General features: G+C 44.2%; 1 protein-coding gene across 1 annotated transcript in view; it reads right to left on the bottom strand.

The window, feature by feature from the left end:
• Nucleotides 1-6,890, bottom strand: part of LOC115107847 (clathrin coat assembly protein AP180-like) — a 46,429-nt gene extending 39,539 nt beyond the window's left edge. The window contains exons 1-2 of the mRNA XM_065008817.1: nt 5,798-6,890; nt 27-169 (exon numbers count right to left, since the gene is read on the bottom strand). Coding sequence (XP_064864889.1) covers nt 27-169; nt 5,798-5,927 — 273 coding nt within the window. The 5' untranslated portion in view covers nt 5,928-6,890. The remainder of the gene's footprint in view (nt 1-26; nt 170-5,797) is intronic.
• Between the last annotated feature and the right edge of the window lie 8,278 nt (nt 6,891-15,168).

Below are 15,168 nucleotides of genomic sequence, written 5' to 3'. Positions count from 1 at the left end.
TGTGCACTAAATTGCTGCCCTCTGACCTCGTTTCCATGGACACACATGTGGTGTGTGGTGACTAGGGCCTTGAAGACGACAATCCAGCTGGCGTTGGTGGCCCTCTCAAACAGAGTGTCGGCCATCTGAGGGATGTTCACGTTGGTCGCATTGGTAGCCGATATCAGATCTGAAACACATACACATAGGTTTGTTAGTACTGTGGGGAGAGGCTGTTCGTTCAGCTCAGTGAAACGGTTCTCTTATTGATTGTCGATCCGTGAAACGGTCAGATATATAGTCAATATAGCAGGATTTGTTAGGATATCTCAAGGTATTTAAAGAGTTGTAAAATCATGATGAGTAAGTACAATTTCAAAGTGTTAAGACATGCTGACTGCCAAGAAAACATGTAATGTGCTGCCGTAGCTGATAGCGAAGCCTCACCCCAGGTCAAATGAGATTCAGTCTGCCTTGCTCCATTCATGTGCTCTGTGTTTTTGGAGTAGGAGTGCTGAGCTGTGTGTGTGTGGGGGGGGGGGGGTGATTCTGCTACTGGAATGTGTGAAAGCCATAAAACAGCCTCTGGGGGTTGTTCACTTCACTGTGTACCTAGTGGAGCTAGGCATTGCCGAGTCAGAAATCCATTTGGGAGTCAGGACACACATACCAAGCCTCAAAGAGCCACCAACACTGCTGGAAAGGATCCAACACAGAGATAGAAGTAGTGCACACACACACGCAGAGACAAACAGACTGCCATTTAGACAGACTGACCAACAGGTCTGCCTCAGAGAGCAATCACCTCAACTCAGCTCTTTGGGATACAGTAGATGACAGATTAGCTGCTCGGAAGAGAGAGGGGGATATGGGATATGGGATATGAGATATGAGATAGGGAAGGTGGCTATAAATCATAGCCAAACCGTGTTTCTGTACTTCCAAAAGGTGGAAGCTTGTCCTGCCAAGGGATGGAAAGCTGCAATATTATCAAACAACACTGACCAGACTAAAAAGAGAGAGGGGATGCATGATGAAGGCTTGTTAGTCATTTCATGGTCAAAGGGCAGGGGCTTTGTCCACAGATTAATATAAATCAGTAAGGAGTCTGGTGTGGTGACCCCTCTCCCAACAGCCACACACACACACACACACACACACACACGAGAACAAACACACACGTCTCCAGTTATAAGCTTTTGTGTCCAGTTTTTGGTAAACGTTGACTGATGTACTGCCTGTACATTCTTATAAAAAACAGGTGCTATCTAGAGCCTGAAAGGGTTTTTCGGCAGTCCCCACCGGAGGAACCTTTGAAGAACACTTTTTGGTTTCAGGTAGAACCTCTCTGGGTTCCATGAAGAACCCTTTCCACAGAGGGCCAACCGAAGAACCCTTTCATGTTCTCTCTCTCCGAAACGTGTCTGCCTCTCTCAGTAAAACAGTTGGTGATGACAGCCATAATATTCATGTCTGTCCCTGCTTTGCTCGGCTTCCTACACAGCTCAACCATATGTTCCATCTCAACAGGCAACCCTGTGTGTGGAATATTTGTGGCCCACAATTTTGTTTCCCACACAAACGTGTTCACACACACACACACACACACACACACACACACGTTTGTGTGTGTGTGTGTAAGTCTAATGATGATTGACTGATCTAAATAAAGACTCAGTAATCCACAGCAGACAGGAGAGCTGTAAAAATTAACTGGTAGGGGAGTCTATAACAAGGCACACAGGACTGTGTGTGTGCATGTGCGTATGTGCATATGCTTGTGGCCTGCCTGGGTGTGTGTATTGTTGTACTCACACACCAGACTTCTCCGAGGTTAGAGTGACTGGAATAGGCCAGATTAAAATCAACTAGAAGCCAGCGTATAGACGCCAACCCATTACCCTAACAACACTCCTATGAGACCACACACACACACACACTTGTTAAGCTTGTCCAGAGGTATCAGCTCAATGATTCACTTAGCAGATGACTGAAAACGCCCACACACACACACACACACAAGCTGTGCCCATGCATAAAAACATGCATGCGGGTATAGGCTGCACTGACCACTAAACCAGTGATTCCTGTCGCATCACTGATCTTCAATGTATTTTTATCATATTGCTCAGAAGGAACAGGTTTGTCAAATTTAACGAACTGTGTTTCACCACAAGAGGGAACAAGAAGAGTCCAATCAAAATGAGATACATTTCAGACATCTCGCTCCTTCAGAGTAAGAACCAATAAAAAAAAACATTGAAACCCATTTCTCACTCTGAAACACCAAAACAAGACAGAAAATATCATTCTAAGGATATGCTACTGCCCAAAATGACTATCTGTTGAAGCACTCTGGAGTCGTTTGCCCGCCACTGTGCCTTTCCAGAACCTCCCTTTGTGTCAGCCCAAGTCTTTGACCCGCTCTACAATCTGTTTCCATGGCAACCGGACTGCCTCTCAAGGGTCAGCAATCATGACACAATGATGATGGACAACAACTATCTTCTCTGTTACAATGGCTTCACACAAAGACTAGAGGGGTAATGTTTGATGTATCATCATATTGGCACATCAATGTCTGTGGCAAAGTGTATAGGGTCATTGAGATGTACTATAGTCTTATTCCATTTCCATGTCTAGACCATTATCTGTGGAATCTATGCGTTATGCCATCAAACTTAAGGCCAAGAGATATGTAATATACAGTACCAGTCAAAAGTTGGCACACCTACTCATTCCAGGGTTTTTCTTTATTTGTACTATTTTCTACATTGCAGAATAATAGTGAAGACATCAACACTATGAAACGACACATATGGAATCATGTAGTAATCAAAAAAGTTCAACAAAACCAAATATATTTTAGATTCTTCAAAGTGAACACGCTTTTCCTTGATGACAGCTTTGCACACTCTTGGCATTCTCTCAACCAGCTTCATGAGGAGGTCACATGGAATGCATTTCAATTAACAGGTGTGCCTTGTTAAAAGTTCATTTCTGGAATTTCTTTCCTTCCTAATGTGTTTGAGCCAATCACTTGTGTTGTGACAAGGTAGGGGTGGTATACAGAAGAAGGCCCTATTTGGTAAAAGACATACCTTCTTTATTTGGGCTGTATGTATTGTTTTTGCTCCATTTAGAAAACTATTATTATTGAATATCAGTATAAATATGGAATGGTCCATTATAGAGCATGGTTGATGAACTCGTTGTTTTTGGTTTTCTATTCGAATTATCATGGGTATTTAAAAGCATTATGTGTTCCCCTTCCCTTTACCTATTTAGGTTGTTGGCAGAACGGGTCTACTAAGCCTCACGTATGGCGGCACCGTACAGTTTTTTGACCGCTACGCCACTAAGCTGCTACTAGTCTATACCTTTGTTTACAGTTTAAATCTGACCGCTTTGCCTTTGATTATCTATGGAATATAGCTTATGAAATTACCTTTTGTTTGGAGAACTTTGAACTTTGAATGCTCTGTTCTGTGGTTGCTTTTGAAGCGCGTCTGACTACGGCATCACATACCTGAGGCCTCAAGGCAAGTTTGGAATTGGATTATCCCTGAGGAGATGACAAATAATATGCCCTACTAGAGTTTCCAATAATATATTTAGGTTAGACGGAGCCCTTGCCTAAAAATGTTGGCCTAATTAAATGTTTTGGTGTTTGAAGCCTTGAATGTTGCCTTGAGGGCATTAACTATGTGGCAAGAAAATAAGATAAGGGAGACATTGTGCCCTATTTTTATTTAGTTTTGAAGGGCCATTAAATCGATATACATTGTACATGCACTCGGATTAACTGCAAGGCAAGAGACATCGCTACAGGTATTCAACAATCAATGTCACAACACAGACAAGACACAGACAATATCCTTCCATCTCGATAAAGACCGGATCCATTTGCATTGTGCTTTGTTTATTCACGCTTATCGTATTTGGTTAACATGTGTAAAAAATGAACTACTACAGTAAACATACACTGAGTATACCAAACATTAGGAACACCTTCCTAATATTGAGTTGAACCCCCTTCCCCATTTTGCCCTCAGAAGAGACGCAATTCGTCAGGGCATGGACTCTACAAGGTGTCGAAAGCATTCCACAGAGATGCTGGTCAATTCTGACTCCAATGATTCCCACAGTTGTGTCAAGTTGGCTGGATGTCCTTTGGGTGGTAGACCATTCTTGATACACACGGCAAACTGTTGAGTGGGAAAAACCCAACAGCGTTGCAGTTCTTGACACAAACCACGCCTGGCATCTACTACCATACCCTGTTCAGAGGCATACACCATCCGTGTCTCAATTGTCCCCAGTCTTAAAGATCCTTCTTTAACCTGTCTCCTCCCCTAACAAGTGGCATCAATAAGGGATCATAGCATTCACCTGGTCAGTTTGTGCCATGGAAAGAGCAGGACATATGTGTATTTTGTTGAGTAAGAATCTCCCTTCTCTGGACAGCCATACTCTTGAGTTCTCTGCCTCTCTCTCTCTGCAATGCTATGCTAATCCCAAGCAGTCTCCTGCCTACTTTAGCATTAGCATGGTCACCTTTGGCTGTGTAAATAATAGAGGCCAGTCATTGGCTGATTAATGCATTATTCAGTGGGGAGCGTATCACACGACATAAGTTCTGAGTCTTGCTAGACCTAGCCTGAGACTGGGCCGGCCACCTGACCACACACACAGGCAGGTGGAACACCATTCATCCACGACTGCTTTAGTTTGACTCGGGGCTGCTAGGCCCTATGCCAGCGATTCATATTGTCTTGTCATGAGGCGGACCCTGATTCTTTATGGAAGTAGCGCTGATGCAGGGAAAATTGGATACTGGTGAATAAGCAGAATTGGACGTTAAGGTCTATCTATCTACAGTAGGCCTACATCTATATGTCTAGTCGTTGCCCATTTAATTCACACTTGATACAGTGTATAGTGTATAGGCTACACCTTTGAAACCAAGTGAGGAAGCTCTTTAGCTTATCAATAACAAAGACAACTACAGTAGCAGACACTGCAGCTGTTGAAGACTTGAAGACATGCACTCCTGCCATATGTATCACTTAAGGGAAGCTTGGGAGGTGTAGTGTGCAAGGACAAGTGAACAAGGGAAAATGTCATGTATTGTGACTAGGCCTCTGTGTGAGTCAGTCTGTTTTGAGTCATGACCACCTTTCTCTCCAATCATTGTGAACTACACATGTAGGATGACTAGGGGTCACCATTGGGGTCATCTCCATGGTAACGTCAATACATGGTAGGCCTCTGGTCATGCAGGGCAGGAGCATAGAAATGTAATGCATTGGTTGATGATTCAACAAGCTCTCAGTCTCACATCAGAATTAGACAACATTTCTAAGTTGTTCCAAAAATCACATTTCTAAGGGTTAAGTTTAGGCATTAACTATGAAATCTTAAGGTTATGTATTAACTCTGAATGGTTAAGTTAAGGCATGAGATTTGGGATAGTCTTAAAACAAAAATCTCAAAAACAACAGTTCTATGGCTGGATTCGAACATGCAACGTTTGGCATCAGAGGCATATGTTTACAATGGATGTCAACCGTTTTTTCCCCATAGATATCTAATCAATTCATGATGCAGTGTTCTTCACCTGATAGTGTGTGTGTGTGTGTGTGTGTGTGTGTGTGTGTGTGTGTGTGTGTGTGTGTGTGTGTGTTTGTGTTTGAGTGTGTGTGTGTGTGTGTGTGTGTGTGTGTGTGTGTGTGTGTGTGTGTGTGTGTGTGTGTGTGTGTGTGTGTGTGTGTGTGTTTGAGAGAGAGAGAAAGGGTGGGGATGAGAATGCACTTACATTCCAGGTGCTTTTTCTTGGGCGCCATCACCTCGTGAGTGGTGGCTTTGCAGACGGCGCGGGATACCTCTGATCCCGTCAACTGGTACTGCGCAGCGGCAATACGATCCGTGAGCGTCTGCCCCGACATTTTCTCCTCGTGTAGTCGACCACCTTAAGAATTGATTTAACCAAAGAGAGAAATAAAAGGCGGTCTTGCTACAGGAATACGGGTATCAACGATGCCAGTGCTGTGCGGTCCTCTCCAAATCTCCCACGTATAGGCCTGTGACCTTCTGGATGGGCGAACAATTTGCAATATTAGCTCAAATAAATAAATAAATATTTCATTAAATAATTGGGTCACGTTGATGTGTGCTCTGACCTGGGTAGACTTAAACAAGATTGCCTTCTTCCTTCTATGTCCCGCTATACCGTTAAATTCAGCACCTTGGATAAAGTCACTCTTACGTAACACTACGCTAGAAATACAATGTATTTCCTCAGCCCACAGCAATAAAGCAATAATAAAGAAGCAATCAGGAGATTGAAAACGTTGCGACCGCGCAGCGATTCTTATCCTTACAATGAATGGGTTTGGCCAAATGTCCAACCTTCGTCAAACATACATAGAATATTCCGTTATCCGTTTTGCGGGAGCATCGGATACACCGTCAGTGTTTCCTTCTCCACGACGCACGGAAAAAAGGCAAACCGAAGGAGTCAAATGCACGGGGGCGCTTTCAAAATAACGATTTTGTAGTGACGCACAGTCGGCTCGTTGATTAAAATCTTCGCTCCGGACGTTTTCTTCTGATCAAGAATGTCTGATAGAGAAGGACAACGAGCCTCTGTCGACAGCAGATGTGCCTCTAACCCCTGTGCCAAGAGCCAACACTGACCGGCGCACCAATCCAAGGAGGCTGAATAGGCTACTAGGCTATACTGTATGGAGATGTTGGAAATAATTGTGTCTTCCACTCACTCGAATGTATGTTTATTTGGACTATATATCCTCTCCCCCCGTGCAATGTTAGGACAGGGTCAGGTGACACTTCATTAACAAACCGACACACGTCCATCCCACGCTCACCGTGGCGCGTTCTTAAAGGGGAATATTCCTAGGCCTACTGTATAGCCTAGCAATCATATCATTAATATGTCAAAGGGTTTACGAGTGAGCACTACTGCAATGGTGCAAAATATTAAAGAGACATACTTGAACCCACTGCGCACAGGAAGTATATTTTCCAATATCCAACCCTCGTGATGCTACTCGCTCTCCCATTACTACTGTTAGTATCCTTCCCTGCGGTTGTTTACCCTGGTCATTGACACGTTGCCACACACGTATAGGCTTTATTATGCCCTATAATTAGCATGTATTGCCTAGAGCAAAGTTATTATAGTTTTGTGTTTTTATATTAGTTTTTATTTCTATTCGTTTTTGTATTATTATTTGGAAGTAAGTTTATTTTCAGTTCGTTTTCAGACCTGATTTGATAGTTTTTATTTAGTTTAGTTATATAAAAATATTTATATTTTCAAATCAAATCAAATTGCATTTGTCACATGCACCGAATACAACAGGTGTAGAACTTACAGTGAAATGCTTACTTACAAGGCCTGAACCAACAATGCACTAATAAGAAAATACCTAAAACAAGTAGGAGATAAGAATAACAAATAATTAAAGAGCAGCAGTAAAATAACAATAGGGGGGTACCAGGTACAGAGTCAATGTGTCGAGGTAATTGAGGTAATATGTACATGTAGGTAGAGTTATTAAAGTGACATAGATAATAACAGAGAGTAGAAGCAGCGTAGAAGGGGGGCAATGCAAATAGTCTGGGTAGCCATTTGATTAGATGTTCAGGAGACTTATGGCCTGGGGGTAGAAGCTGTTTAGAAGCCTCTTGGACCTAGGCTTGGTGCTCCGGTACCGCTTGCCGTGTGGTAGCAGAGAGAACAGTCTGTGACTAGGGTGGCTGGAGTCTTTGACCATTTTTAGGGCTTTCCTCTGACACTGCCTGGTATAGAGATCCTGGATGGCAGGAAGCTTGGCCCCAGTGATGTGTTGGGACGTACATACTACCCTCTGTAGTGCCTTGCGGTCGGAGGCTGAGCAGTTGCCATATCAGGTAGTGATGCAACCCATCAGGATGCTCTCGATGGTGCAGCTATAAAAGTGCCTCTCCTTGTTCAGGCGACATTCGGCAGAACATCACTGCTCTAGAGGAGATCTACATGGAGGAATGGGCCAAAATACCAGCAACAGTGTGTGAAAACCTTGACGACTTACAGAAAATGTTTGAGTGTCATTGCCAACAAAGGGTATATAACAAAGTATTGAGATAAACTTTTGTTATTGACCAAATACTTATTTTCCACCATAATTTGGAAATAAATTCATAAAAAATCCTACAATGTGATTTTCTGTAAAAAAATCTAATTTTGTCTGTCATAGTTGAAGTGTACCTATGATGAAAATTACAGGCCTCTCTCATCTTTTTAAGTGGGAGAACTTGCACAATTGGTGGCTGACTAAATACTTTTTTGCACCACTGTATATATACCTGTTCTGAAAGGCCCCAGAGTCTGCAACACCACTAAGCGTGGTGTGATCATAACAACATACAGGAACTCAAGTCCTTTTGTTCACCTGACCTAGAATTCCTTACAATCAAATGCCATCTGCATTATCTACCAAGAGAATTCTCTTCGATTATAATCAAAGTCGTGTATACCCCCCCCCCCAAGCAGACACATCGACGGCCCTGAAATAACTTCATTGGACTCTATGTAAACTGGAAACCACATAGGCTGCATTTATTGTATCTGGGGATTTTAACAAGGCTAATCTGAAAGCAAGGCTCCCTAAATTTTATCAGCATATCGAATGCGCGATCCGGGCTGGTAAAACCCCGGATCATTGTTACTCTAACTTACACGACGCATACAAAGCCCTGTCCCGCCCTTCTTTCTTTTTAATTTTTTTTTATTTTACCCCTTTTTTCTCCCCAATTTCGTGGTATCCAATTGTTGTAGTAGCTACTATCTTGTCTCATCGCTACAACTCCCGTACGGGCTCGGGAGAGACGAAGGTTGAAAGTCATGCGTCCTCCGATACACAACCCAACCAGCCGTACTGCTTCTTAACACAGCGCGCATCCAACCCGGAAGCCAACCGCACCAATGTGTCGGAGGGTACACCGTGCACCTGGCAACCTTGGTTAGCGCCCACTGCGCCCGGCCCTCCACAGGAGTCGCTGGTGCGCGATGAGACAAGGACATCCCTACCGACCGAGCCCTCCCTAACCCGGACGACGCTAGGCCAATTGTGCGTCGGCCCATGGACCTCCCGGTCGTGGCCGGTTACGACAGAGCCTGGGCGCGAACCCAGGGACTCTGATGGCACAGCTGGCGCTGCAGTACAGCACCCTTAACCACTGCGCCACCCGGGAGGCTTGTCCCGCCCTTCTTTCGGAAAATCTGACCATGACTCCATTTTGTTGCTCCCAGCCTATAGACAGAAACTAAAACAGGACACGCCCGTGCTCAGGTCTGTTCAACGCTGGTCCGACCAATCGGATTCCACGCTTCAAAATTGCTTCGATCACGTGGACTGGGATATGTTCCGCATAGCATCGGACAATAACATTGATGAATACGCTGATTCGGTGAGCGAGTTTATTAGCAAGTGCATTGGTAATGTTGTACCCACAGCGACTATTAAAACCTTCCCCAACCAGAAACCCTGGATTGATGGCAGCATTCACGCAAAGCTGAAAGTGCGAACCACTGCTTTTAATCAGGGCAAGGCGATCGGAAACATGACCGATGTAACGGTTTACCTCCTCTTCGTCTGAGGAGTAATAAGTATCGGACCAAAATGCAGCGTGGTAAGTGTCCATATTGATTCATTCAAAAAACAAAACTGAACACTGGAACAAAATAATAAACGTGAAATATACAAAACCGAAACAGTACCGTGTGGCCCAAACACTCACACGGAAACAAACACCCACCAAACCCAGTTGGAAAAAGGCTACCTAAGTATGATTCTCAAACAAAGACAACTAACAACACCTGCCTCTGATTGAGAACCATACTAGGCCGAACACAGAAACCAAACATAGAAAAACAAACGTAGACTGCCCACCCCAACTCATGCCCTGACTATATAAACAAATACAAAACAAAGGAACTAAGGTCAGAACGTGACAACCGAATGCAAACAGTGTAGCTATTCTCTCCGCAAGGCAATTAAACAAGCTAAGCGTCAGTATACAGACAAAGTAAAGTCGCAATTCAACGGCTCAGACACGAGAGGTATGTGGCAAGGTCTAAGGTCAATCACGGACTGCAAAAAGAAAACCAGCCCCGTCGCGGACCTCGATGTCTTGCTCCCAGACAAATTAAACAACTTCTTTGCTCGCTTTGAGGACAATACAGTGCCACCGACATGGCCATCTACCAAAACCGGCGGGCACTCCTTCATTGCAGCCAACGTGAGTAAAACATTTAAATGTGTTAATTCTCACAAGGCTACCGGCCCAGACAGCATCCCTAGCCACGTCCTCAGAGCATGCGCAGACCAGCTGGCTGGTGTCTTTCCGGACATATTCAATCAATCCTTATCCCAGTCTGCTGTTCTCACATGCTTCAAGAGGGCCACCATTGTTCCTGTTCCCAAGAAAGCTAAGGTAACTGAGCTAAATGACTATCGCCCCGCCCCGTAGCACTCACTTCCATCATCGTGAAGTGCTTTGAGAGACTAGTCAAGGACCATATCACCTCCACCCTACCTGACACCCTAGACCCACTCCAATTTGTTTACCGCGCCAATAGGTCGACGTAATCGCAATCACACTGCACACTGCCCTAACCCATCTGGACAAGAGGAATACCTATGTAAGAATGCTGTTCATTGACTACAGCTCAGCATTTAACACTATAGCACCCACCAAACTCGTCATCAAGCTCGAGACCCTGGGTCTCGACCCCGACCTCTGCAACTGGGTCCTGGACTTCCTGACGGGCCGTCCGCAGGTGGTGAGGGTAGGAAACAAAATCTCCACCCCGCTGATCCTCAACACTGGGGCCCCACAAGGGTGCGTTCTCAGCCCTCTCCTGTACTCCCTGTTCACCCATGACTGCGTGGCCATGTATGCCTCCAACTCAATCATCAAGTTTGCAGACAATACTAAAGTGGTAGGTTTGATTACCAACAACGACGAGACGGCCTACAGGGAGGAGGTGAGAGCCCTTGGAGTGTGGTGTCAGGGAAATAACCTCACACTCAATGTCAACAAAACAACGGACATGATCGTGGACTTCAGGAAACAGCAGAGGGAGCAACCCCCTATCCACATCGACGATACAGTGGTGGAGAATGTGGAAAGTTTTAAGTTCCTCGGCGTACACATCACGGACAAACTGAAATGGTCCACCCACACAGACAGCGTGGTGAAGAAGGTGCAGCAGCGCCTCTTCAACCTCAGGAGGCTGAAGAAATTTGGCTTGTCACCAAAAACACACAAACTTTTACAGGTTCACAATCGAGAGCATCCTGTCGGGCTGTATCACCGCCTGGTACGGCAACTGCTCCGCCTACAACCGTAAGGCTCTCTAGAGGGGGCAAACTACCTGCCCTCCAGGACACCTACACCACCCGATGTCACAGGAAGGCCAAAAAGATCATCAAGGACAACAACCACCGAGCCACTGCCTGTTCACCCCGTTATCATCCAGAAGGCGAGGTCAGTACAGGTGCATCAAAGCTGGAACCGAGAGACTGAAAATCAGCTTCTATCTCAAGGCCATCAGACTGTTAATGTAACAGATCTCGTCCTCCTCTTCTGAGGAGGAGTAGCGAGAAGGAATAGAGGACCAATGCGCAGCGTCGTAAGTGTCCATAATGTTTAATCAAACACAACAGAACACTGGAACAAAACAATAAACGTGAATAAACGAAACAGTCCCGTGAGGTAACAAACACTGACACGGAAGACAAACACCCACAACTCAAAAGTGAAACCAGGCTACCTAAGTATGATTCTCAATCAGGGACAACGATAGACAGCTGCCTCTGATTGAGAACCATACTAGGCCGAACACAGAAATCCCAAATTATAGAAAAACGAACATAGACAACCCACCCAACCCACGCCCTGACCATACTAAATCAAAGACATAACAAAGGAACTAAGGTCAGAACGTGACAGTTAAACAGCAATCACTAACATTGAGTGGCTGCTGCCAACATACTGACTCAACTCTAGCCACTTTAATAATTAAAAATTGGATGTAATAAATGTATCGCTAGCCACTTTAAACAATGTCACTTTATATAATGTTTACATACCCTACATTACTCATCTCATATGTATATGCTGTACTCTATACCATCTACTGCATCTTGCCTATGCCGTTCGGACATCGCTCATCCATATATTTTCATTCCTTTACACTTGTGTGTATAAGGCATGTTGTGAAATTGTTAGATTACTTGTTAGATATTACTGCATGGTCGGAACTAGAAGCACAAGCATTTCGCCACACTCGCATTAACATCTGCTAACAATTTGATTTGATGTAAAGAAGGGGCACCACCAAGCAAGTGGCACCATGAAGACCAAGGAGCTCTCCAAACAGGTCAGGGACAAAGTTGTGAAGAAGTACAGATCAGGGTTGGGTTATAAATAAATATCAGAAACTTTGAACATCCCACGGAGCACCGTTAAATCCATTATTAAAAAATGGAAAGAATTTGGCACCACAACAAACCTGCCAAGAGAAGGCTGCCCACCAAAACTCACAGACCAGGCAAGGAGGGCATTAATCAGAGAGGCAACAAAGAGACCAAAGATAACCCCGAAGGAGCTGCAAAGCTCCACAGCGGAGATTGGAGGTTCTGCCCATAGTACCAATTTAAGCCGTACACTCCACAGACCTGGGCTTTACAGAAGAGGGGCCAGAAAAAAAGCCATTGCTTAAAGAAAACAATAAGCAAACACGTTTGGTGTTCGCCAAAAGGCATGTGGGAGACTCCCCAAACATACGGAAGGAGGTACTCTGGTCAGATGAGACTAAATATGAGCTTTTTAGCCATCAAGGAAAACACTATGTCTGGCACAAACCCAACACCTCTCATCACCCAGGGAACACCATCCCCACAGTGAAGCATGTTGGTGGCAGCATCATGCTGTGGGGGTGTTTTTCATTGGCAGGGACTGGGAAACTGATCAGAATTGAAGGAATAATGGATGGCGCTAAATACAGGGAAATTCTTGAGGGAAACATGTTTCAGTCTTCCAGAGATTTGAGACTGGGACAGAGGTTCACCTTCTTGCAGGACAATGACCTAAAGCATACTGCTAAAGCAACACTCGGGTGGTTTAAGGGGAATTATTTAAATGTCTTGGAATGGCCTAGTCAAAGCCCAGACCTCAATCCAATTGAGAGTATGTGGTATGACTTAGCTAGGTAAACTAAATGAACTCATGCAGAAACATGATTAAGCTCCTTCCTCTCTATTGACAGACTGATATCGCAACATGCGTGCAAGGTATTTTACTTGTTACAAGACAAATAGAATACATGCTATTAATTTCGAAATATTTACTAAACGTAAAAATAGTTTCACTTACTTGCAGTTGTTGAAGGAGTGAATTGAAAGCCTCCCGATTCTACTTGCGACGTGGCTGCAGTTCCTTGTACGTCCCTTGACCCCTCCCTTGAACTGTCATGCTCTGCTACACCGCACAAAACCAATCATCTGAGCACATAGTAGGCTGCGGAACCCATCCACCTTGAAGGAGCTAGAGCAGTTTTGCCTTGAATAATGGGATAAAATCTCAGTGGCTAGATGTGCCAAGCATATAGAGACATATCCCAAGAGACTTACAGCTGTAATTGCTGCAAAAGGTGTCTCCACAAAGTATTGCCTTTGGGGGGTGAATAGTTATGCACGCTCAAGTTTATTATTTTTTTTGTCTTATTTCTTGTTTGTTTCACAATAAAGAAATATTTTGTATCCTCAAAGTGGTAGGCATGCTGTGTAAATCAAATGATACAACCTCCCCCAAAAATCAATTTTATTTCCAGGTTGTAAGGCAACAAAATAGGAAAAATGACGGGGGGGGGGGGGGTTCACAAGCCACTGTATAAGGTCCCACAGTTGACAGTGCGTGTCAGAGCAAAAACCAAGCCATGAGGTCGATGGAATTGTCAGTAGAGCTCTGAGAAAGTATAGAGGCACAGATCTGGGGAAAGGTACCAAAAAATGACTGCAGCATTGAAGTTCCCCAAGAACACAGTGGGTTCCATCATTCTTAAAAGGAAGAAGTTTGGAAGTTGCTTCAACAAAGTCCCGAGTAAAGAGTCTGAATACTTACGTAATAGTGATTTTTCAGTTTGTTACTTTTAATACATTTACAAAAATAAAAACGTTTTTGCTTTGTCATTATGGGGTATTGCTTGTAGATTCATGAGGGGGGAAAAAAACAATTGAATCTATTTTAGAAAAAGGCTGTAACTTAACAAAATGTTGAAAAAGTCAAGGAGTCTGATACTTTCCGAATGCACAGGAAGGTCATGGGTCAGGTCATAGGTTAGGTTAGGTTTAAATTATATAGTCAATCTCAATGTGACTTGATTTGAAAGGAATAGCTCCAAGACAAAACATATGGTGGAAGAAACTCTCTCTCGCCCATGTTTACACTGTAAGTGCTGTTATTGTGAAGTGGAAACCTCTAGGAGCAACAACGGCTCAGCCACGAAGTGGTAGGCCACCAATAGGATGGTGTAACCTTAATTGGGGAGGACGGGTTGGAGCGGAATCATTGAATGGTATCAAAAGCCTCAAACACATGGTTTCTGTGTTTGATGTCATTCAATTTACTCCGTTCCATCGAGTGCTGAAGTGCGTAGCATGTAAAAATCGTCTGTCCTCGGGTGCAACACTCATTACCAAGTTCCAAACTGCCTCTGGAAGCAAAGTCATCACAATAACTGTTCATCAGGAGCTTCATGAAATGGGTTTCCATGGCCGAGCATCTGCACACAACCTTAAGATCACCATGAACAATGCCAAGTGTTGGCTGGAGTGATGTAAAGCTCGCCGCCATTGGACTCTGGAGCAGTGGAAACACAGTCTCTGGAGTGATGAATCACGCTTCAACATCTGGCAGTCCGATGGAGGAGTCTGTGTTTGGTGGATGCCAGGAGTACTCTACCTGTCCCAATGCATAGTGCCAACTGTAAAGTTTGATGGAGGAGGAATAATGGTCTGGGGCTGTTTTTCATGGTTCAGGCTCCTTACTTCCAGTGAAGGGAATATTAACTCTCCAGCATACAATGACATTATAGATGATTCTGTGTTTCCAACT

Source organism: Oncorhynchus nerka, linkage group LG24, assembly GCF_034236695.1.
Source record: "Oncorhynchus nerka isolate Pitt River linkage group LG24, Oner_Uvic_2.0, whole genome shotgun sequence".
Classification (NCBI taxonomy): domain Eukaryota; kingdom Metazoa; phylum Chordata; class Actinopteri; order Salmoniformes; family Salmonidae; genus Oncorhynchus; species Oncorhynchus nerka.
Note: the sequence above shows the minus strand (reverse complement) of the source record. Positions and strands in the feature narration are given on the sequence as shown.